This window comes from Pseudopipra pipra, chromosome 6 (genome assembly GCF_036250125.1).
Source record: "Pseudopipra pipra isolate bDixPip1 chromosome 6, bDixPip1.hap1, whole genome shotgun sequence".
Classification (NCBI taxonomy): domain Eukaryota; kingdom Metazoa; phylum Chordata; class Aves; order Passeriformes; family Pipridae; genus Pseudopipra; species Pseudopipra pipra.
Window position 1 is genome coordinate 25,874,339 of NC_087554.1, and position 23,329 is coordinate 25,897,667.

General features: G+C 52.9%; 2 protein-coding genes across 8 annotated transcripts in view; one reads left to right on the plus strand and one right to left on the minus strand.

The window, feature by feature from the left end:
* The first annotated feature begins 10 nt into the window (after nt 1-10).
* CHST1 (carbohydrate sulfotransferase 1) lies at nt 11-12,992 on the plus strand. Of its 3 annotated transcripts, none has more exons than XM_064658030.1 (2): nt 11-160; nt 10,974-12,992. In XM_064658030.1, exon 2 carries the CDS (start codon nt 11,018-11,020, stop codon nt 12,275-12,277), a length of 1,260 nt encoding a protein of 419 aa, XP_064514100.1. In that variant the 5' UTR covers nt 11-160; nt 10,974-11,017; the 3' UTR covers nt 12,278-12,992. The 3 variants fall into 3 exon arrangements, with proteins under 3 accessions (XP_064514100.1, XP_064514099.1, XP_064514101.1); XM_064658029.1 differs by lacking the exon at nt 11-160 and adding an exon at nt 3,620-3,802; XM_064658031.1 differs by lacking the exon at nt 11-160 and adding an exon at nt 3,879-4,126.
* A 2,357-nt stretch (nt 12,993-15,349) lies between these two features.
* Nucleotides 15,350-23,329, minus strand: part of LOC135415770 (transmembrane protein 263-like) — a 208,520-nt gene continuing 200,540 nt past the window's right edge. For all 5 annotated transcript variants that reach the window (XM_064658034.1, XM_064658037.1, XM_064658039.1 and 2 more), the window contains one exon: nt 15,350-20,269. In XM_064658034.1, the coding sequence (XP_064514104.1) occupies nt 19,983-20,269 (287 nt within the window). In that variant the 3' untranslated portion in view covers nt 15,350-19,982. The remainder of the gene's footprint in view (nt 20,270-23,329) is intronic.

The following is a 23,329-nucleotide window of genomic DNA, read 5'->3' on the forward strand; positions in this document are numbered from 1 at the left end:
GTCATCTTAGCCCTGAGAGATGCTTTCTTCCAGCATGGGAAGCCTCAGCCAGGCGGGAGGGTTCCTCCATTGCTGCCGGGAGCCAGCCGGAACGGCATGTCAGCACTGCAGCCCCGGGGAGAGCCTCCTCTCCTCCCGCAGAAAAAAACGTAGCATGCAGGTGGGTTTACAAACACTACAGTACAGTCTGACACAAATTCTCAAAATGCCATGCTTAAGCACTAAAATAGTATCTTCTATTAGTCTGCCTTTAAATTTATGTGCCTTAATACATTGCTCTTTATGTTAATGGTGTTTCGCAAGATGTACGGGGTATGTAACGTGGCCAGGTTACTGACGGAATCGTAACTTTGCTCCCGACTGCATATTGAGTGATTAGAACAGTAACCTTCATATCACCTTAACAACTACATTGATATTTTATTATATATATTCCCAAACAGATTATGTTGCTAAGGTAGATTTTTTTGAACTTTAACTCAAGAGAAGAAAATACAAACCCTTCACAGAAATCTGTTGCTGGAGAGCATGGAAATTGGATGCTTTCAAACTGCATTTGGGCTCAGATGAAAATTTTAGAAGGTGAGTTTCTTTGACTCTCCAAATCACTAGCAGCCTCCCTGCTCTCCTGCCTAGAGCCATGCAGGGGAAAAACAATGCCTTTTAAACAGAACCAAATTTTCTTGATGAGGGTGAGGTACAGTCACAGCAGCCCTTTCCTCTGAAAGCAAACTGACCACAAACACACACCAGATAGCCTAATTAATATTTTAATACTCACCAGTCAGAGATACAGAGCCGTAATATGTAAACTTTCAAACCAACAGCATCTCTCTAGATTAACACTTAAAATACCAGGGGGCACCAGAAAATATAATCATGCCAGCTGAAATCATCAGAAGCATCTGTTTGTCCTTCAATCCTGCTTTTTGCATTTTTTTATCCTTCAACCCTGGTTTTATTCGTCTTTTTTTTTTGCATCGTTCTCTCAAATTGCTTTCTTTCGTATGAGACAGCCTCTATAGCCATGTTATCTTGATTGCCCCAGGTTCGATTTCATGTTTTAAGCCCAGGTGTTGCGTAGACGCACAATGCAGACCACTGGTGTTTGGAAGTTCTCCAGACACCTGTGCCAATCCTGCAGGTGGGGGGACAACCCCCAGCAACTGGAGGTACATGCCCAAGTATCTGTGGAACTGCTCCAAGTTTTGGGGCACCCTGAATATTTTCAGATGTACTTCAGAGCACTCTCAGTGCTCAGACTGTTTCTCAGTTAATGTGTAAGAGAGGAGAAAATCCTTACTCTTTGAGAAGACTGGGAAGCACTCAGGTGCCTGCCTGGTCTTGTATTCTTACTGTGAGCCCCTTGATTTCTTCCTGGCACTGGTCCCTAAGTTGGTTTATGCCCTGTTTGGCCAACCTCCTTGAAATCCTGCCATTCCTGCACTTCCAGTGACTTGGCCCCCAGTGGGAGCAGAATACAGCTATGGCTATAGGCCAGCTGGATGCCTGCTCTCAGCTCCTCCCCACCACTCTCTGGAGGTGCCAAGTAAGTGGGAGCATACGTCAGGTGCACATCATGGGCACCCGGAGCAGCCGAAGGCCTGTATGCCACATGGGAGTGGCACTTGGGGCTATTGCACAGGTACTATGGGTTCATAGGTAGAAGGTGGGCTACACCATGGCAAGTGAATCAGCAGGAAGGGCTTGGCCTGAGCTGACATGTTCCCTGAGAAGCACCAGCAACAGAAACCCCAGGGCCACCGGCTTGTTTCCAGCAGCAGCTGGTGGTATGGCTCTTTTCCAGCTCCGGGAAGAGTCAGGCAGGCAGAAGCCTCAGTCCTTGTCCTTCACAAGGTGCAGGAAAAGAGCAAGAAAGCAAGTGGCTTCAGGGCTTTCTCACTCAAAACAGGGATATACCAAGGCAATAGCACGGTGTAATGAATGCTACAATGGGGAGCTGTTGCTATGGTGAGGGAAATAATATTTAAGCACCAACTGTTTATAAATATAAAATCCCTACAAAGTTTACTAAAATTAGATTAAGAGGGCTAGGGCTGTCAGGATATTGTAAAAGACTTGAGAAATACCAGTATTTTTGGACACACAAGATCTGGGTACTCCTAAAACAGCAAATGCAAGTCCAAAATGCTTAAACATAAAACGTGATGATCTGCCATTGTGCTTCCTGGGATATAAAGGCAATCTCATAGCTCTGAACTCATTGTCGCAGCATAGCAGGCCTTTGAGAGTAGAGGCGAGACCAGTGTTCCCAGGGATTTATTTTTCTCTTGACACAATTGCAGCGTGGAGACCTGGGCTCCACTGTTACTCACAGCCTGCTCACTGCCAAGTGAAGTTGTTCAGAACTGCTGATGAACATGCTGGTACTGTAACCCCACAGTTAGTTAACGTGTTGCAAAGCCTAGAGTTGGAGGTGAAGATTTGGAAATCCCTGAGCTGGGGAGCTCCTTGCAGAGCTTAGGGGGTTTTCAGGAGCTCAGTGTTGCTCACATAGATGTAAGAAGAAAAGCACTGTGATTTCTTACAGTGCCCAGCTCCAAACATACACAATGTAAAAGGGGGATATAAAAAAATGAATATCCGTTATAGCATCTCCAGAATCATAACCTGGCTCTTGCTGGCAGCTGCCAATTCAGCAGAGCTGCAGCTAAACTGCTAAAAATGCAGTTTAGTTGGCAAGTGCTGGACAAAAGGGAAACATTCAAAGTTGCCAGAAGTAAAATGTCTGAACTGTTTCAAGGGGTCAAACAGAAGCAGAAGCAGAGAGTAATGTGACTGTAAGAGTGCAGCTCCCTTAACTGCCCTGACACCCTCCCCTGCTTCCTTTCCTCTGTCCCATTCCACCTTCCCAGGTGGTCAGGATGGTGGGAAGGTGCCATCATCTGCCAGTATTTTGGCACTTGCACCACCGAGGATGGTTTTGGTCCCTGCCCGTGGCGGTGAGCCCTGGCTTGGGCAGCACAGAGAGGATTCCTGGCGCTAGAGAACCAGTCCCCACGACAATATTAGTTTTGATGAGCAAAGGCCACCGGAAAACGAGGGAATGAATGCGCGCTACCACCGCTACCAAGCGCGGCGGGGCCCCTGTGGCTGCTGGTGCCACAGCACTGGAGCGCGAGGAGGGTTGGAGGTACCTGCTGCCTCGCATCCAGACCCCGTTCCGCGGGGATCCCTGTGTCCCTGCCAGCACGCAGCCTGGGGGACACTTCTCACGCGGGGAGCCTCACCGGGCCACACCACCCCCGCGGCGGGAGGGGCTATGCCTCTGTGGCCGGGCGCCTCGGGGAGATAAATAAGGAAACGGGGAGATAAATAAAGAAACGGGGAGTTTCCTGCTCGGCAAAGCCGGGGAGCCCAGCGGCCGCGGGGAGGTGAGCGGGCAGCGCGGGGCGGCGCGGAGCCTCCGCCTGTGCCGATGCCGCTGCCCGGCGCTGTGCTGCGTGCGCCCGTGCGCGCTGCCGGGCGGAGAAAGGGAGGGAGGGAGGGAAAGAGAGGGAGGGGAGCGGCGTAGCCCCGTCCCTGCCCGCCCGCCCCTCGCCCGGCGCGGAGGGGCGTGAAGAGGCGTGGAGAGGCGGCCCCGCGCGGCGCTGCCCGCGCGGGCAGGGCAGGGCAGGGCAGGGAGGGCAGCGCGGGCAGGGATGAGCCCCCGCAGCGCCGCCCGCTGAGCTCTGCCGGCTGCCGCCCCCGGATCGGGCCGGGCCGGGCCGGGCTCGGCGTCCCCTGCCCCAGGAGCCGCGGCCGGGGATGCGGGGGGCAGCCCGCCGCGGCGCTCCGCCAGGTAAGGGACGCTGGGGCGGGCGGAGAGCGGCGCAGATCGGCGGGGGTGCCCGGGGGCGGCGGGCCGGGATTCTCCCGTAACCCTTTCCGCGCCACCAACTTTCCAAGGCAGCGAGACATCGCCCGCAGCCGCGGGAGGGACTTTTTCTGCTCGTCCCCAGCGCTGGCTGCGGCGGGACTCCGGCCCGGACTGCGAACACCCGGGAGCCGCCCCCGGGGCTGCCTCAGCGGCGGGGGCGCAGCAGCCCTGGCCCCAGACCCGCGGGGGAACGAGCTGTCGCGAAACTTGGGCTGCTGTTGGGCGAGGAGCTACCGCCTGGAGCAAGTAAGTCCCCGGTGGCAGCGGGAGGCCAGATGCCCTGCCCGGCCGTGTAGCCGCGCAAGCCGGCGGAGCGAATGCCCCGGCATTTGCTGTCAGACCTCAACGCGGTCTGAAAAACCTGCCGTGAGGGCGCAGGCTGGCGACGAGACCTCGCAGAGCGAGGGAAGCACGCCATAGCATGGAGCAGTCCTACGGGAAAGCTGTGCGGCTCGAGATTTGCGCTCTGGACGCGGCCGTAGGTTGAGTACGTTGCAAAGAGCGTTTCGAGGTGGTGAATGAGCGCGTTCATCCCGAAAGAGCCTTCCAGCTCCTGCCAGGGAGTGCTCTGGGAGGGAGCAAGCGGGGACCAACAGGCTGGTGGATGGCTCAGGGGAAGGTGGAGAGCACCTGTATTTGGTTTACCGAGGCGTCTGCATCCTCGGAAAGAGGCAGATGCCGTTCAGCAGATGAAGGATAAACAGGCACAGGTGGATGTTGTGATAAGAAAACTCTGGGACTGGCTGGGGTTGGCATTATTTGATAGTGATTAATTAACTGAAAATGTGTATGCTGTGTGCCAACAGGAAAAAAAATCAAATTCCCTGTTGAAAGTTCTGTCATGGTTTAAGTGCTGCTCAAAGTGGGCAGTAATCTTTTGGTGGTAAAGGATCTTTCAGTCCCTCTGAAATGCAGAGAGAATGGGCAGAGATAGAAGAGCAGGGGACATGCCAGAGATGGCTTTGAGCACCGGAGTCCTCTGCTTTATCATTAGAAAAGTGCTCCAGGAGGTGATGAACACAAGAGTAGAGCGAGTCTCGGGGCACAAAGCACCTCCAACCTGGTGTACGGTGAGGCACCTGAGGAAGGTGGTGGGCATGAGTCCCTGGCTGGCATTTGAAGCTGTGACAGTAGGGAAGCTCTAGTGCTGTATGGCTGAAGAGGAGGCAAGGCTGAAGGCTCATTCCCAGTCCATCAGGGTCTCATATTGGTGGGCCTTGCTGGGGGGGAGGCTTGAGGACAGAGACCAGCCCTAGTCACATGTCTGTGGTGGTACCCAAAATCAGACAATGCCTGCAGTGAGGGGATGGGGTGGGGGGCTGCTTGGCACTGCTTTTTTCAGTGGTCTCCTTTTCCCCTGGGGGGCGGTGGGGTGCAGACTGCCTGCACCCAGGCTGGGTGGCCCACAGGCGTGTTTGGTGTCTGCCAGCTTTTGCAGAGCCAACAGCATGACTAAGCCGCTATGACCGAGTAGGATGCTTGTGATCAAACCCCATCAGGAGCCCATCTTCCCTGCCTCAGTGGCCACAGCATATTGTTTTACTGGATAAAGTCTTTGCTCAGTGAGAGCACATCAGGAAGTCGCAGGGCCTGTGCCAGTGGGTCACTGGCTGAGAGTTGTTTTGCAACCCTGCAACTTAATTTCTGTGCCTGGGTGCTGAGGTAGGAGGAGCGGGGCTGCAGGAGGGAGCTGCTGGCTGGGAAGGGAGGCACCGCTGGGCACTGGCTGCTGCTTGTCTCCTCGGGCAGCCCTCCAACAAGCCGCTCTGCCCTGGGCAAGGCATGCAGGGGTGTTGCTTGCTGGGCAGGGGACACGGGTGCAGGGCTGAGCAGGTTTTGAAGTTGGTGCTGTGAATTCTCTGGATGACTATGCACGTGTGGGTCTCAGGGGGTGAGGGGGATGAGGGGTTGACTGCCATGAGGCACGTTTTGGGATGTGTCCCGCGGTAAGCATGCTGCAGCAATGCCTTCCAAGTGCTGCAGTCACATTTATGTCAGGAGAGGGGTTTTGCCTTGCAACTCCTGGCATGGGCTTTGCCTTGTGCGGGGTGTGCTGTATGCTCCTCTGTGCCGGTGCCAGCATGTCCCAGCATGCAGGCAGGTGGGCAGGCAGCCTTGCGCGCTCCCTGCGGTCATCCACCCGTCTTCCTGGCACCGAGACCCCGGCACCTCTCAGGCAATCACTGCTCACAGTTGTGTTTTCCAGCTGGTCCCAAAGTCCTGAGTCACTCTGCCGTTTCCATGGAAACAGCCTTGCTGGCGGGAATCGGTTTTGGGGATAGAGGGTGCCGGTAGCTGGACTGGCACCAGTCAGGCCCGCAGGAAGGACTAGTGAGGCGCAGACACTCCTCCAGTGCATCACCCTGGTGCTGGGGCTTATGCCAAGGCTGGAGCATGGCACAGACCCTCGCATCTTCTTCCACTCCCTTTTCCCTTCCTCTCTACCATGGGGAAAAACAGAGGGATTTCCCTGACACTGGTGAGAGAGCTCAAGATGAGCCCAGACGGGCTGAGGGTACAACTTCTGGGGAGCTGTTGAGAGAAGGGCACAGCCTGGAAGGTAACAAAAAAGAGCAGGTTTTTTTGACTGTCCCTTGAGAGAGCCTTGGGTACAGCAATAACAGTATCAGTTACTGCAAGGAGTCTTGCCTAAAGCTGCCATCACCCCTGAGTTGCCCAAACACAGCCACCTTTGGGGAGCTGCAAGGGAACCTGCAAGGAAAGCTTGGGGCAGGAGTCAGGGCAGCCACACATGTGGAGTTGCCGTGAGAGCCCCCTAAGAGGATGACAGTGCCACAGTGCGGTGAGGCTCTGCCCCTGCTGCTTTTGGGGGGGCAGAAGACCTGTGAGTTGCACTGACCCCTGCAGCAACCCCGTTGAGTCCAGCCTGCCTGGCAGCACCTGAACTCAGTTGCCAGCACAGCCTTTGGTGCTGTGGCCCTGCTGCACAGCTCCAAAAGCAGGTTATTCCCTTCAAACCTGGGAGGATCATCCCCAAAAGAGAAGCTCTGGGTCTCCGCTGCACAGCGGCTGGCTGGCCGCATTCGCTGCTCCCCTCACCAGTGACTCACAGATGCCATTCAGCTTAATTCATCGCCTCTGATATCCCTGGGGCTCCTGGGCTGTCTTGCTGGTTTTTCGCCTGCTCATCCTTCTCTGAGCAGTGCTCCTCAGGGGGGGAGGAGGAGGAGGAGGAGGAAGAGGAAGGCAGGTGATTATGCATCTGCTGCTGTTGGCAGGTACACAGGGTGGAGGAGGCTGCAATGCCTGAGCCCATCCTCTCCCTTCCTCTGGGCTCAAGGCTGCGGGAAGTGGGGCAGGGAAGAGGAAAGGCTCAGCACCTTCCTCTTCCCACAGACAATGCTTCTGTCCCTGTGCCAGGCACTGGCTGGCCTCCTGCTGCACTTGGGGCCATTTGCCGGAAGCTGCGTATTCCTTGTGGACAGCCTGGTCCCAGTGCAGCCACAGGCAGCTGGATAGGGATGCAGGCAAGGCAGTGGAGCGCAGTCTGGCATGCTGTGACCAGAGGGAGGTTAGAGTTGGGGAAGGGGCAAAAAGAGCTCATGTGCCTTCTCAAAGGTCCCTTGCTGTGCCAGCAAGTGCCTGTGGGCTGGAAGGTACAATTGACCTACCCCCACCTCGTGCTCCATCTCATAGCCCCAACTGCCCGGAGGGACATAGTGGACTCACCTCCCACCCTTGGACTGCATTTGCTCGTCATCTTTGGCGGAGCTGAGCTGGAGACATAGCAGAGGGTGATTTTGGCTGGGAACACTTCTAACACATCTGTGTTAGAAACATCTGTGAGGCCAGCGTTTCAGATGACTCCCATGGTTACAGCATCCCATGGGCTAGGGCTGAGGAGCCAGAGCACTACATACCTCACCCAGGACTCTCAGATGCAGCCCCATGTGGGCACAGCCCTCACTCCAGCTGCTGACTGAACTGTTGGGCCCAGGTATCAGCACCTGAAGAGAACAGGCCAATTTAAGAACAAGGTCCCTCAGGGCAGGGATGGGAGTGTGAGCAGCTGTCCTGCTGTGCCTGTGTGCAGGACACATCCTCCTGCAGCATGTTGGCTGCAGCCGCTGCTCAGCCAGCCCGCTCTGAGCCGTGCGGAGCCCAGCACCCCTCCTCCTGGGCAGGTGCTCACACCAGCTGCCTGTATCTGACAGGTGAACAAGGGGGAGTGTGAGTTAAAGTGATCCTCAGCTGTGTTGGCAGCTCCCGGGTGCCATGTGCTTCTGCTGCCCCAGAGCACCCAGCTGCCAGTTGCTGCCCAGGGTTGGACTAAGCAGGAACTGCAGCCCCTCAGGGACAGGCAGTGATGGGAGGAGACAGGAGAGCCACCGTGGGGGGAAAGGAGGCTCTGGCTGGATTTAAAGGCCACAGATGAGACATCAGGGAGGGAAGACTTCTCCCAAAACCTGCCCCTCCCTGACTGAGGCTCAGCAGATGGGCAGGGCACACACCAAGGGTGTCAAGGGGCAGCCGAGGCTGAAGCTGGGCTGTAGTTTAGCACCTGCTCTGCCAAGGAGGTGAATCAACACCCTGTTTCTTCCCCTCTGCAGCATGGGGCATTGTGAAGGGGAATGGATTGGGGTGGGTGGAGAACCTGAAGCGCTCGCAGCCAGTGATCCAGTGGGAATTGGGACCAAGGAGGCATCTGGTCTCTAGTTTGCCTTTTTTGGGGAGCCAGCAGCAGGTTTCTGCTACAATGCGGACAGTCTGAGTTGCATCTGCTCCAGCATCCATCAGCAGTGAAACAAAGAGCAGAAGTTGAGGTTGTGCATGAGAGATGCAGTGTGGTTGGCCATCACTAGAGAGCAGGAAAGCATTCCCACTGCAGCTTCCACCTAGGGAGCATGCAGAAGCCACCTGGGCCAGAAGATGCCAGCAGGGACCCTCCTGTTCTAACTTAGCAGACCTGGAAAAACACTTTATCCAAGGGATAGAATATCCCATGTGGACACTGGGACCAGGTCTCTCCTCTGCAGGGTGGGTAATCCTAATCCAGCAGCAGCGATAGCCAAGCATCTGCAACTTTGACTCCCCTGCCACATGCCATAATCCCTGTCAGGCAGCAGTCCAGGAGAAAGCAACCTGTATTTAAAGCATCGTCATGGGTCTAAAGCACAGCTCTTAGTACACAGACACAGGGAGGGCTGGTGGGGGGTTGCCTGCAGCAGCTGTGGTAGACCCCCTGTCCTGGGGTCCTGCTCTAAACCCCTGCTCCCAGCAAGAGGTCTCTGGAGTTGGTAGTTCCTGAAGCCTCCTGCCTGCACAAAGCAGGTGGGGAAATTAATAAATAATAAAAATTTTAATTAAAATAAGTAAGAAGGTTTCTGACTTGCCTGCAGGCTTAAGCTCCCCTCCTGGTGTCATTTTCTGGGTGACAGGGTCTCTCTGGGGAGTGGGACACATTGAGGATATGGGAACAACACACCATGCTAGCTGCCATGGGCTCTGCAGGGAACACACGTGAGAAGCATTGCATTGTCCCAAGCCCATCAGGCATTTCAGTGGGCTTGAATAGGCCTCATGTGCTGAAATCCATCGCTGGCCCCTTGGTCTCTCTCAGAGGCATGGACAGCAGCAGCTCTGACAGTCCCACCCACAGTGGCAGGAGCGCTGGGGCTCACCACAAGCTTGGGGCCAGCACATTGTTCTCCCTGGGGACACACAGAGAGTGGGGAAGAGGAAGCAATGGTAGTGATGTTGCAGTGGGAAGGAAGGGCAGGGAGCAGAGATACTTAAGTCTTAGTCCCCTTGGTTTGCCTGAGGTGGTGGAAAGGAGGCTTGCAGAGGCACATGCACAGGTGAATGTAGCATACTGTGAGAGGGAGGACATGGAAGGAAGATGGGCAAAGGAAAGTGGGTGCAGGGGAGCTTCAAAGCCATTGCTAATACTGAGGTGTCTCCCCCACACAGGTGTTTTAGCTTTGGGGTTTCTGGGATGCGTCTGCTTTCTCCTGCCTCCCAGTCCCACTGACTGTGGGGAGTAATAGTATGTGGATGTGAAACCTTGTGCTTTGGAGAGCAGCAGTGCAGTCTATGAACATTATTTGGTTAGTGAACAGGGGGGAATGTTAAAGGACCACCGTGGTTACATCCCCCCCCAGCAGTGCGGCAGCTCCCCAGGCATGACGGGTGCTCCTCGCCTCACAGTCCCTGAGCACCCTATCCAAATGTCCTGCCCAGTTTCCCTTACCTTTGCCCATGTGTGGGCAGCAGCAAGGCAGGGGTTAGCACTACTGAAGTTGTCCTGTGCAGCTACAGCCCCACTCTTCCCTGCACCCGCCCCTGATGCCAAGGGCTTCTGCTGCTGCACTGTTGGCAATAGAGGATGGAAGGGGTGCAGTTTCTCACGCTTCCTCCTTTGTAGTATTGCTTTTCCCTTTTGGTACTCAGAATAGGAGAGGCCTGAATCCCAGAGTGGAGCAGGATCCTACCAGCCCCATGAGCTAAGTGCTGGGGGCATACTGGGCTGGCAGCTGGGGCACAGCTCTGGCTGCTGCTCATCCCCAGAGGCTGACAAATTGAGCTGGCCTGGCTGTCGGACCTCTAAGCAGGGAGGTTTGCACTCCAAGAGAGACATTGCCCCTCTTCCAAGCAGGAAGTTGTTGGCCTGGATGGGCCATGCCTTATCCTGACAGCTGGACAGAAAGGATGGAGACAAGATGGCACCATCCTCTGTCCTTTCCCTCCCACAGCTCCTGCCCTTGCATGTCAAAGGCACTGGCAGGTGGGGAGGAGGGTTTGCAGTAGCTGGATGGAGGCATACAGACAGTGTTACCACCAAGCTCTGACATCCCCCCACCTGGGTTGCAGGGCATGGGGTGACCCATGGGGCATAGGATTTGTGTACAGCCTGTAAGAAAGAGGGATGAAGTCCTGGCTGGACATGTTTCTCCAGGACTGCCAGACTCTGCCTGGTCTTTCCTGTGTCTGAAATGGAGCTCTGCAGCGTGTGACTGGGGTTCAAGTGGTTATGACTGATGAACATACATTGGGAGGGTGTTTGTTGGTAAGCCCCAGCAGTCAGATACTTGGAAGTCCATGCTCAACCACTAACTTCTCTGTTGGATTGCAGACACTGAGACAACCTGTGAAGAAGCTCCATGAAGGTGACCAGCCATGCAATGTTCTTGGAAGGCTGTCCTCCTACTAGCCTTGGCATCCATTGCAATTCAGTACACAGCAATCCGGACCTTCACTGCCAAGTCTTTCCATAGCTGCCCCATCCCTAACCCTGTGAACTGCAGCCTGAGCCAGGACACTGATGTGACTGAGAGGCTGTGCGATGAGAGCCCCACTTACTCGTATAACCTCTCCAGGAAGACGCACGTTCTCATCCTTGCCACCACCCGCAGTGGCTCCTCGTTTGTCGGGCAGTTGTTTAACCAGCACTTTGATGTCTTCTATTTATTTGAGCCCCTCTACCATGTCCAGTACACCCTGATCCCAAAGCTGACCCAGAGCAAGAGTACGACGGACAGGCGGGTCATGCTGGGGGCCAGCCGAGACCTGCTGAGGAGCCTGTATGACTGCGACCTCTACTTCTTGGAGAACTACATCAAGCCCCAGCCTGTCAACCACACCACCGACCGCCTCTTCCGCAGGGGAGCCAGCAAGGCCCTGTGCTCACCACCTGTCTGTGAATCCCTGGGAGCTGTGGATCTCCACTTGGAGGAGGGAGACTGTGTGAAGAAATGTGGGACCTTGAACCTGACTCTGGCCACTGAGTCCTGTAGAGAGCACGGGCATGTGGCCATCAAAACTGTGCGGGTGCCTGAGGTCAGTGATCTCCGGGCCTTGGTGGAGGACCCGCGGCTGAACTTGAAGGTCATCCAGCTAGTGAGGGACCCCCGGGGGATCCTGGCATCCCGGAGCGAGACCTTCCGGGACACCTACAGGCTGTGGAGGATCTGGGATGGCACTGGCAGGAAGCCGTACAACCTGGACGTGACCCAGCTCACCACAGTGTGCGAGGACTTCTGGAACTCTGTGTCCACCGGCCTCAACCGGCCACCATGGCTCAAGGGCAAGTACATGCTGGTGCGGTACGAAGACCTGGCCAGGAACCCCATGAAAAAGACTGAGGAGATCTATGATTTTCTGGGCATCCCCATGGACAGCAATGTTGAGCGCTGGATACAGAACAACACCCGAGGAGACAGGTCCTCCTCCAAGCACAAGTACGGGACAGTGCGCAACTCAGCGGCAACGGCAGAGAAGTGGCGGTTCCGTCTGTCCTACGAGATCGTGGCGTTCACCCAGCACGCCTGCCAGCAGGTGCTGGCACAGCTCGGCTACAAAACTGCTGGCTCCGAGGAGGAGCTGAAGAACCTCTCCATCAGTCTGGTGGAGGAGAGAGACTTCCTGCCCTTCTCCTAAGGCAACCCCAACGGGCCCACTTTTGATGCAGACTGTTTCTAACTAACTGATGCCTTATTTTGTTTTATTTCGTTTTGTTTTCCCCTCTTTCTCTCTCTTGTCTTTTCCTCTCCAAGATTTGCACTAAACCTTAAGCAGGAATCTCAACAGCTGAGTCCAGGGGAAGTGACTGCTGCCCCTCAATATGTTTTGGATGCCAAGAGGAGTTGGGTCTCTACAAGCAAGAGCTAGAACTGTGGATGGGTAACAATGTTTACAAAACACACAAAATGTATAAAGCAACCTTCAAGCTTTCCAAATCAAAGGGTATCTGGGGTACTGTACTTTTGCACTGTTTACTTTTACAATGTAAGAGGTAAATATAAATATAATTTATGAACGGTGTCATCCTCTTCAGAATAACTCCCCTTGCCCCTCAATGAGCAGGTTAGACTGGAAGGTGAAAGTGGAACAACCTCCTCATTTTTGATCTTGGTGTGACATGTCTGTCTGTTTAAGTCCTGTTATTGGGCTGGGCAGTTGGTCAGCTGCTCTTACATGGTTGTTTGGTAACACCTGTGATATTTCTTTGTGCCAAAAACCCGCAAAAGATAAAAGAAAAAGGGAAAAAAAAGTGATTGGGTGGTTTCGTAAAAGCCCAACACATTTAAATGCTTTATTTCTGTGTTTTCTGTAAATAAAAGTGCAATAAAACTGGCTTGGGGGTGAACTTCAACTGAAAGATGTCAGTGAACAAACTGGGGTGGATGTACCAATGGGTAAAGAGCAGCATCTCCTGCTCTGCCTGACTTCTGAGGCTGGGAGCAGGTGGGGCCAAGCCTGGGGGAGCCATCCCCAAGGCAGCAGGGAGCTGCAGCCACTTCCTTGGGCATATGCACATTTGCACCTGAAGTGTGTCAAACTGCAAGCACTTAAGCCAAAGAAGGAACCTGTGGTTATTTGATGACCTGAAAGCTTGTTGGCCTGCATGGGGGCATGGGACTTGTCTAGCCCCAGAGTGCTAATAGCATGAGCACAGTGAACCCAGCCCCATGAGGCTGCCCCCCCACCCTGTCTGACACTGCTGATGCCAGTGTCAGCATGCCCTGCCCTGGAGGGCCAGGGAAAAGTGCTCCGGTGCAGGTCATGAAACTGCCAGAATGAATATGAATGAACAAGATGATAAGTATTCCTTCATGCTGCCTGCAGAGGCAGGGCCCTGCATGCAAGACACCCAGGCCTGTGGTCTGAGCAGGTCAGCAAGCTGCTGGACCGGGGAGCCAGACATGCAGGCAGGAGCACTGAGAGCCTGATATAAGACACTGCTGCTCTGCTTGATCCCCTGCCTGCTGGAACTACGGGCCAACTCCTTTGACCCAGCTGGGAGAGTCCACCAAACAACCCAGCCCTCTGGACAGACCACGAGCAGCTGCAGACCACGGGAAGCCACCAGGGCCAGTCCCCAGGGCACAGAGGACGACAATGCCCCAGCAGTTTCCCAGTTGTTGCTCCTAGAGCCAGGCAGGGCAGGGACCCACAGAGAGATGAGACCACAGCTTGTCACATCTACTCACAGCTGCACATTCCCAGCACTGGACTCACTCCTGGCCCAGGGGTGTTTGAGCCACCCAGAGCTCACCCACCTGGGCAGTTCTCTCCAAAGGTTTCCTCCAAGGTCTGCTGTCCCAGCCCTCTCTTACTTGGGAGAAGGTGAGACTGGGTGCTGCACGCAAGAAGCTGGACACTCTGCCTGCACAGCTGCTGCCCGGGACAGGACAAAGCTCTATCTATAGGTGATTCTGCAGCACCTTTTTGCCCCTTAAAAGACCTCTAGAGGGGCAGTTTGTTAGTGGTGTTTTGCAACCTGGCTTAACATGGCAAACCTGCTCCAGCTGGGCTGCAGGGAAGGTGAGCAGCTGTGATGTACCTGATGGCTTCTCCTCACAGCTCACGTGTAATTCATTTGTGCTGTCCAAAAGGCGACACAGCTGGCTCCAGCTCTGTGAGAAGGAACAGTGGAGGGACAGTGTGCACGTGCTGTGGGATGGGCATTTCCCTCGTCTGCCTCCCCACAGTGGGCATAGGGGCAGCCCCTGGGAGAGACCATATCCTCAGGTGTCTTCCCTATCACTGCCAAATCTGCTCCTGCCACTGGCTCAGTGCCTTCCAAGCCACACTGTCTGTCTGTGTCTGCAAGTGAGGATGGAGGAACAGGGCAGGTGGCAGAGGTGGCTGCAGCCAACCCCATCGGCGTGCTGCTCCTACCAGGCAGCTGGCAGCAAAATGCCAACCAAATAAATGGTTTGATTGCCCTGTTATTAGTTACTAAATTAATCCTTTTGTCAGCACTTAACAAATGCTGAGCTGTTGGCTCCTGGCCTCGACCCAATAAAAGGGTCTCGTGCACCATCCAGCACTGCCCAGCCGCTGGGCTGCAATCCTCCCTGTGGGAGGGCTGTGCATTCCCAGGAGCCCTTGGTGGCTCTGCCCTGGGTTAAGTGCCTGTGGAGTGGGTGAGGTGGCTGGGGTAGCCAGCTGTGCCCCCCAGCACCCACGCTGCCTGCCAGTCAGCAAGCAATGCCAAGGGCCTGGCTGCCCCGCAGGGGTTCCTGGCAGTTCTGGGGAGGGATGTCAAACTGCCTTCTCCTGCAGAAAGAGCAGGCTGCTGCAAGGAGAATTTGCTTCCTCAGTTGGGAAAAGTGGCAATGCAAACCCACCTGAAGGAGCAGCTGTAGAGGCAAAATTTCCTATCTTAGCTGCTGAGATCCCACTTTCAGGGTTAGGTCAGCAGTCTCCAGCCCAAATGCCCTCTTATGAACTGGTCTCTAAACCAACACAAGAAACTGAGTTTAGAAGTCTTATCCAAACTGTTCTTACCATTCCAATCAGGAAAGGTGCCTGCAGCAAAATGGCTTTTGAACTGCAGTTGAAAGCTGTGTCCTAGTTTAAGCAGGGATGGAGGTTCAGCCTTGCTTGGTGCCTCATGTAGAGCCCTTAGGGGAGAGATCTAATTTCCCAAGGAATCTCTAACATCTTTTTTCAACTGTGCATCCTCTCCTCATTTTCCCCCACTGGAAACAAGAGCCAGTGTAATCAAGGGTTTTATCCTCAAATTTTACTGTAATTAAAATACAGAGATGCAGAATATTCCCAGAAACACACTGCAAAACAAACCAAGCAAACAAATTCAGTAGGAAACCAATTACAGACAATGAAATGATAAAAACAAAAGTGTTCTCTGGAGCCCAGCACTGAGCACGGGACCGCGTGGCCGCAGTGATGGTTTTGGGTTGCCAAAGGCCTCCTCAGCTCCTAGAGAAGCAGAGCTGGGCCCTGGCATCTGTTCCAGCAGCTCTGTGGCTCTTTCTAGCCTTCTCCATATTCCCACTCACACTGTTGTTTTTACAAGGAGACACTTTACAACGGAGATACGGAAATAACCCACCCATGGGGACAAGAGCCAACGGCAGAACCCAGAGGAAAAGAAATAGATTAAGATCTTCCACACACAAAACACAAGGTGACAAAGAGGGGTGGACGACATGCACTTCTCTCCCAGCTAGGGGAGCTGTGGAGGCAGAGTCATCCTCTGCCCTCCCAGACAGTATGAGTGGATGTTTAACAAAGGTCTCAGCAAAAGCTTTGGGGAACTCTATCCAGGGGCAAGAGAGAAAGCTAAGGTAGGGACAAAAAAGAGTGAAAGATAATGAGATTAAGGAAAGGGAAAAGGGAGAACAGGATGTGACTGTGGGTCTCTTTTCAGATGGGACATGTTCCTTGGGCATGCGGAGCATCTAGCCATGGTGGAACACAGGGCTGTGTCCAGGGCTACATTCCACCTGCACCATGGGGGAGACCCAGCCCCATCACGGGGAGATCATGACAAAAGCCTGGGGGAGATCTGAGAAGGGCGGGTGGTAAGAAGGGAGCTGATCTGACGCTTTGACCATTCATTGAATACATTGTTCCATCCCAATGGAAATTCCTAGAAATCATTACTATGGAAGAAGGGCACAAGCCAGCCATGGACCACTACCACACATCAAAACCTACATTCATCCACTTCCCTTTCTGTGCTCTTCCCTAGGACAAATTCCATTGAGTTCATCCTCTGATTCAAAGCCTGTCCTAAGAAACAAATTTCTTCCACACTCCCCCTTTTCTTGCTCCCCTACTCATCAGTTCCTCCTGTCACCACTCCCTCCTCATCTTCTGTGTATTAACTCCTGTCAATCCTTCCCTCCACCTCAATGCCGCCCCCTCCTATTTTGTACCAAGCCCCCCCATCTAGTATCCATGGGATAGTTCTTGCCCTTTTTACCACAAGGGGTGGTGGGAGAAGGGCTGCACTGGCGGCCCAGGTGGCTGGAGTCTCTGTAGTGGGGGAGGAGGAAAGATAGGACATTCAACAGAAGCCAAGAGCTTTCCCCTCCAATCCAGATCCCACTGTACTGCAATCAAAGCTGTCAGGAGGCATATTTGCTCTCAGACTGGGAAGATCGATCCTGTCTTCCTTCTGTTCTGGCACTGAGAGTGCCCAGAAAAGCAGGCTAAGTTGCCGCAATGAACCAAGTAGGCCTAGCACGCTAACAGAGACAGACTTCCCAGAAGCCTTTGAATCCTGTTAATCCTGAGAGTTACATATTCCTGAATGCCTGGTAAGCAGTGCAGGGCCTTGGTTTTGGAGTAGATTTAATCTTCTGCCTACCCCTGCCTGCTAATTTGATCTCTTTTGCTATTGATGGTCCATGAGTTCTGTTAGCTATAAGAACAGTGATTTAAGCTGTCAGTTCCTCTCTCAAGCTCATGTCCCCTTCTCCGGGCCATCCTGCAAAGAAACGGAAGTTCCAGACAAATGGTAAGCTTTACTCCATTTACTGCAAGGCCACACAGAGGAGAAGAAATAAAAAGATGGGAAACCCTCAGGATCCTTGTGCCCTTCCTTCATGCACCTTTATCCTATTTGCCATGCCTGCTCTGCACACACACATGCCTGCTCTGCACAGACAACAGCTTGGGAAGGAAGTACTGCCTCCACCAGCAAGATCCTGTGTGAGACACTGGCATGCCAAAAGCATGATGAACTTCCCATCACCTGCCCGGAATGGCTGGTGAAGCTCTTTAGATACTATCTCCTCCTGTCCAAGACCTGGGAGAGGCATTTAGGAAGATGACTGTCTTCTGTCCCCATTGGTCAGAAACTATCCTTCCAAGAGAGTGACAGCACAGCCAGTTGCGCACAAGCAGCTTTTAGCTTTGGGGCTAAAGCTCACTTCAGGAGCACTTTGTGATCTGGAATAAGAGATGAGACGTGCTCAGGGACAGCAGTGAGCAGAAATCCATGCAGTGCAAACTGTCCTGCTTTGCAGGGCTTTTGAGACAAAAGGAGAACAGACAAGACTTCTTCTGGCCTTGCCAACTGCCATGAGCATCCCAACAAAGTACAGGCACACTTCAAGGACTGATCTTCCTGTGAAGCCTCTGCCTTCAGAGACAAAACCGACATGTCTGGGTCAACCTGGCCTTCACCAGAACAAAAGAGACAAAGTGAGGAAATGCACACACATACCCAATGCTGTTTCCCCTTCAGAAACAAAGATGTAGGTTAAACCTCTCTCATGCTATCAAGAGTAACACACTGTGGAGATCAGCAGCTTCTTGCTGCAAACAGCAGGGACTACTTAGCGAAGGGTATGGAGAGAGACTAACACTAGCATGACTAGCACAGGGACACAGTGACATATGTCCTAAAATGTGGATTTAATAAAGGTCAGAATGAAAACTGCATCATGAGCCCAAGAATATTCAGCAAAAATGGTGGTAGGGGTGGGTGTGTTGTACTAAAATATTCCCTGATATCTAAGTCCTAAGCACAAGAGAGCAGACAGGAAGTGTGACGACCTCCAAGGGGAAATAAAGATCAATAAAGTTGGCTTCAATGTCCAAAAGATAGGGAAGAAAGAAAACAAACAGCACAGATGGGAGAAAGGGGATTTTTCACATTCCTTTGGTTTCAATAAACTACACTCTTGGGCAACAGAGGGCAAAACATCCTCTAAAACATGATTTTTATTTTGACCGAGACCCTATATAAAAACTATATCCTGGAAGTGCTGAAGATGACTATATAAACTCCTCTGCAGCAGTGGCACAGTTTTGTTTACCTGGCTGAAGACATGCTTGTGGACTAATACGTACACACACGCTAATACAGATGCATATTTATAAAATACAGCACAAGCACTGCTTCACTTGTCTACGCTTCCAACACCTATGGACCTCAGCAAATCACCTGCCAAAGCCAGGAGCAGCAGAGTTAATGGTGGAGGCTGTGCCTTTCTTCATCTCAAGCATTAGAGGGGTCCTTGGAGGGAGTGAGTGCACATTTGTGTTTGTGTTTGTGTGTGTCTACGTGTGTGTAATGCCACGTGGCCCCTTCAATGTCATGGGCCAGGCTGGGGATGGCTCTGACTCCCAGATGGATGCAGGTGTCTGGGTTTCTGCGGCACTACAAGTACGAGTGGGCTATTTAGTGCAACACAGTCATTTAGAGGAGCTGGGCTGGGGCCCCAGGAGCAGCGTGCACAGGAGGAGTTGCTGGTGCCCCATGCAGGCTGGCTGCTGTTGGAGCACACTCAGCCACTTGGGAAGTGTTCTCCAACACAGTGCAGCCCATTCACGCCCAGGCCACCGCTTCTGGGGTGCTGAGTCGTGAGAAATGCTCTTGGACCCCCCTCCTTCCCTGCAGCAGAATTTGGGTGGCATTTGGGAACATGCTTGCTCCTGGTTGCTTGCTACTGATGTCTGTGGAGTGTGAGTGTGGACAAGAGACAAAATGCCCCTGTTGCAGACAGGGATATTGCAAGGACTTCAAGGATCAAACAAAAGGGTCTCTCTGTAGAGCATCACTGCCTGTGCTGCAATATCACAGAGGCCTGGCAAGTGCCACTCTCAGCTTCTTCCCCAAATGGGAACTTACAGTAGCTCTCATCCTCCTCCCTTTCATCAAGAAAATCTGTGCAGAAGTTGATGGCCTGGGACATACCATACTCCAGTGTGGCATCATCCCTGGAGCTGCTCTGCTGAGCTTGAGGGTTCCTTCTCTGAAGGGTGCAATTCAGCCAAGGAGTAAGTGATTGGAAGGAGCTTGTGGGATGGGCCCTGCAAAGAAAAGGTAAGAGCGCAGGGCAGGAGGGAGGCTTCCCTCTTTTCACAGTATCTCTCCCTTGTGTCAATGGGACTTTTTTCTTCTACAGTTCTCCAACAGGCACACCTCCCAAACACACCTCCCAGAGCAAAGAGAAGGGGTGTTTCAGAGGCAGTCTTCCCAGCTGAAGTTGAATTTTACCATACAACCCACACTTCAAGCCAGACATAGTTTCTCCCCCTCCCCTGTTACTCGCCCCACCTCCAGGAAGATGGAGCCTGACATCCTCTCCCAACCCTCCATGCTTACAAGAGCAAGAGGGAGGAAGGAAACTACAAGACAGAGACAACTGCGCCTTTGAAGCCCTCAGAGTAAAGGTTCCCAGTAGGTGATGGGAGTGAAAGGCATTGACAGTGGCTCTGTGAGCTCTGAGCTAGGCAGGCAGTGCTGAGCAGGCTGCAGCCAGAGTCTGCTCGGGTGCTTGACCCTCCCTGAAGCAGCTGGTTCCAATTCAAAGAGGTGCTGTGTAGGGGAAGAGTATGGGCAGGTTGACCTTTCGGAAGGGAGTTGTGACAGGGATTAGTCAGCCTTGTCCTTCTTCTTTGCAGTGAAAGGGACTTTGCCGGCGACCGCACTGCCCACAGCTCCGACGCCGCCGGTCACTGCCGAGACGCTGCCCTTCACCAGTCCGACGCCAGCAGCGGGGACGCTGGTCACAGCTGTTTTGGTGAGCTCCAGACTCTTGCTGCCCACCCAGGCAACTCCTCCCAGTGTGGCCCCCACAGCTCCCCGGGTGATACTGAACAGGCCGCCTGTCACTCTCCAGATCACTCCTGCCTGCTGCTGCGGGTGGTCCTTGCTGGCATCTGTGGGGAGAGAAAGGGAAAGTCAGAGGTATTCACATCGGGCACCTCCTCCAGCCCACAAGGGTTGTCAACCATGGCACTTGTTCCTGTATGCACAGTGCCTTGCTTTGCAGCCTCAGACCTCTTGGTACCTGAAGGAGAAACCAAGGCGATCCCAGGCCTACAGCATCACAGGAAAGGATGTTGGGGTGGTAGGAGTGGGAGCAGAATTGTCCATGTGATAGAGAAGGCAAGAAGGCAGGTCAGTTACAGCCCCAAAGTTGTAAGCCTTAGTGCTGCAATGTAAAGCAAATCCTACTTTACAAGAGATGTAATTCCCCTCCCTTGCATGCTGGCTAATGCCAGTAAATCACAAAGACTAATGCTAGCAAGGAGGCACGAACTGCAGACAGCAACAGCTGATGTCTACGTGGCATGTAGGTCCTCAGAAGCATCTGTTTGGAGGGAGGTCTGCACTCATGTCAGATGTGGGACTGAGGCACAGCACAGAGCTAACTGTGAGAACTGTAATCGAGCGAGCACAGATAGCAAACTGCAGTAAAGATACAGTGACACAAACGTCACCTCGGGTTGTACAAGCCCTCCGGAGATCTCAGCTACGTATTTAATAGTGTTAAGACAGTGCTTAAGTTACTACACTGTGTCACTGCTGGTTTACCTGTGCCAGCTGGATCAAGGCCAGTATGATATACCCACCCAAGCTGCCATCGCACCTGCCCACAAAACTGCAGACATAATGTTCACAGCTCACCACTTTTTGGGAAAGAGTTGACTCCGAACTGGTACTCACGGGATTCAAAACTGACAGCTCTCCTGCTGGCCTACACACAATCCTCTCCCTTTGCATCAGCTATTAATGCAGTGTGCAGGCAGCAACGGAGGAGCTGCTCTTTTTGTGGGGCGAGATATTTTGGATACTCTGACTTCTGATTCACTGCTAGTTCTGTACATGAGATGAGTTACTAATAATTGCAAAAATACAATAAAGCAATCCCAGCAGGAAAAAAGCAGACACCAGCTGGGAATACAGGATCCTTGGAGCAGCAAAAGCCCTTCTAACCCATTACTTACTCAGAAGAGTGGTTGCCCAGTGCTGATGCAGCAGGAGGGGTTTAGCCCTCTGCTAAATGCACACCCCATTTCTTTAAAAGTGGGGAAATGACAGGGATGGAAAGGACTTTCTGCAAGTCTGTGTAAAAACATGATGCAGCCATGCCTCTGCAGAGAGCCCGGGACAGGGGCTGTGTCAGCACCAACTGCTGTCTCAGAGCACAGCACTGCAGAGGCTCTGCCAGCATTCCAAGGAAGGAGCCAGCCTGCACTGCACAGCCCTGTGCACACCCTGGGCCTGGCATCCGTCCTTGGGGCCAAAGAGGGAGAAAGCCTAACTGCGGCACCTGAGTTCTGCCACCTGCCCAGGCTGGACTGTGTGAAGGGATGCCCTGCTAACCTAAGCAGGTGGGCAAGCTTAATACAGCTAATGAAAGGTAGCCAAAAGCTGCTGTCTGAATGCACCTTTGTTTTGAGATCTGAGCCCTTCTACTCCCACACTCTTAGCTCTCCCCTACACTTTTCTTTAAAGCTCCCCTGTCCCCGAGAAGAAAACTCCCCTGTTTATCCAGCCTGGCAGCAGCTTCTTTCCTCGATTCTTAATAATATTCCAGGAAGCAAAAACCTCTACCTGAAAAGACCCCTTTATGTCTCCACCCACTTTCATTTCCACACAGATTAGAGCCAGCACTGATATAGGCAATGGATTTCTTTTGCCAGCAAGCAAAGACCTTGGGAGTTCCAGGAGGCTGGCCCAGCGTCTCATCAAGCTGCAGGGCCTTCACACACTACACACCCTGGTTGATGGAGATGTCAGACCTAGTCAGTGTAAACAAACATCTTCCTCTTTGTGTTACTAACTTGTCTCACACAGTGTCTTCACCACATCTGCTATTCAGTGTACTTCTGCCAAGCTATCCTGTGAATCCTTTGGAGCAGAGACTATCTTCCTGTTGTCCGCATGTCACGCAACACAGTAGGGTCTCTAAGTGCGGCTGGAAAACAGCACTTTTTCTTTCCTTTTTTTTTAAACAAATCAGGCAGAAGTCTGACAGAAAACACTCAGCAGCAGCAGGGCATGGATTTTTATCCCTGGAAGCACCAGGTGCCTGGGGTGCTGGATGCACACAGCTGAAGTGGCAACCTGACCTTGCCAAATGGATCAGAGCCACTGCCTGTGCCACAAGCACTGGGATAGATGGGAGGCCAGCTACTCACTCCAGGTATCTGTGAGAAAGGGGGATTTTCCAGGCCTCTGAGGAAACAAATTCAAATTGCTAACTTTCAGGCACTTAACATGGAAGTTTAAGTAACATGATGAGATTCCTCTGACTTGATTTCTAGCCAGGGAAGAGAAGGGGGCTTCTTCGGAGGAGGCAGCATACTGTAGCCTAACCTGGGCTAAGCATGAGCCTGAATCAGGTGGTGTGATGATTCTTTCCTAGGTACTTTTGTCCTGATTCTTCTAAAATTCCGTAGTTTGGACTCTTCTCAGATCTATACATTTTGTCTTGAGCTTCTTCCAGTCTATACAGAGCCTCAGGATAGTGCCTGTGAGGAGTATGGTGTTCACCAGTTCTGATGACTTGGAACAAGCCTTAAAGTACTCATCTATCTGATAACCTGGACAGCAAAATGGAGTTTGAGAGGGGCCAGTACAGAGTTTCTAGTGTATAGTTCTACCCTGTATACAACATATTGCTCACCTATTCCTCAACAGTTTCTGAGTGTTGTTTTTTTTTTCTCCTCTCCCTCAGTGTTACCGAGACCCATTGGCTCCATTTCCAGTTCAGTTGCCAGCCCCCAACTGCTGCACAGAGCTTATCCAGCACAGCCGTTTCTATGTTTTGTCTTCAGACTGAGGGCAGGAAGAACTGAGGAATCCATAAATCCATGCAACTGTAAAGCAGGACTAAGTGAAAACCACAGTGGTCCTCCAAACAAACACCATCCTCCAAGGATGGCAGGTCTTGTGTTCCTGCCCCCTGTTCAAGGAAGCAGGATACTTTG

Excerpts from the sequence above, each read along its gene's own strand:
- CHST1 (XM_064658030.1), top strand. The coding sequence starts at position 11,018 with ATGCAATGTTCTTGGAAGGCTGTCCTCCTACTAGCCTTGGCATCCATT.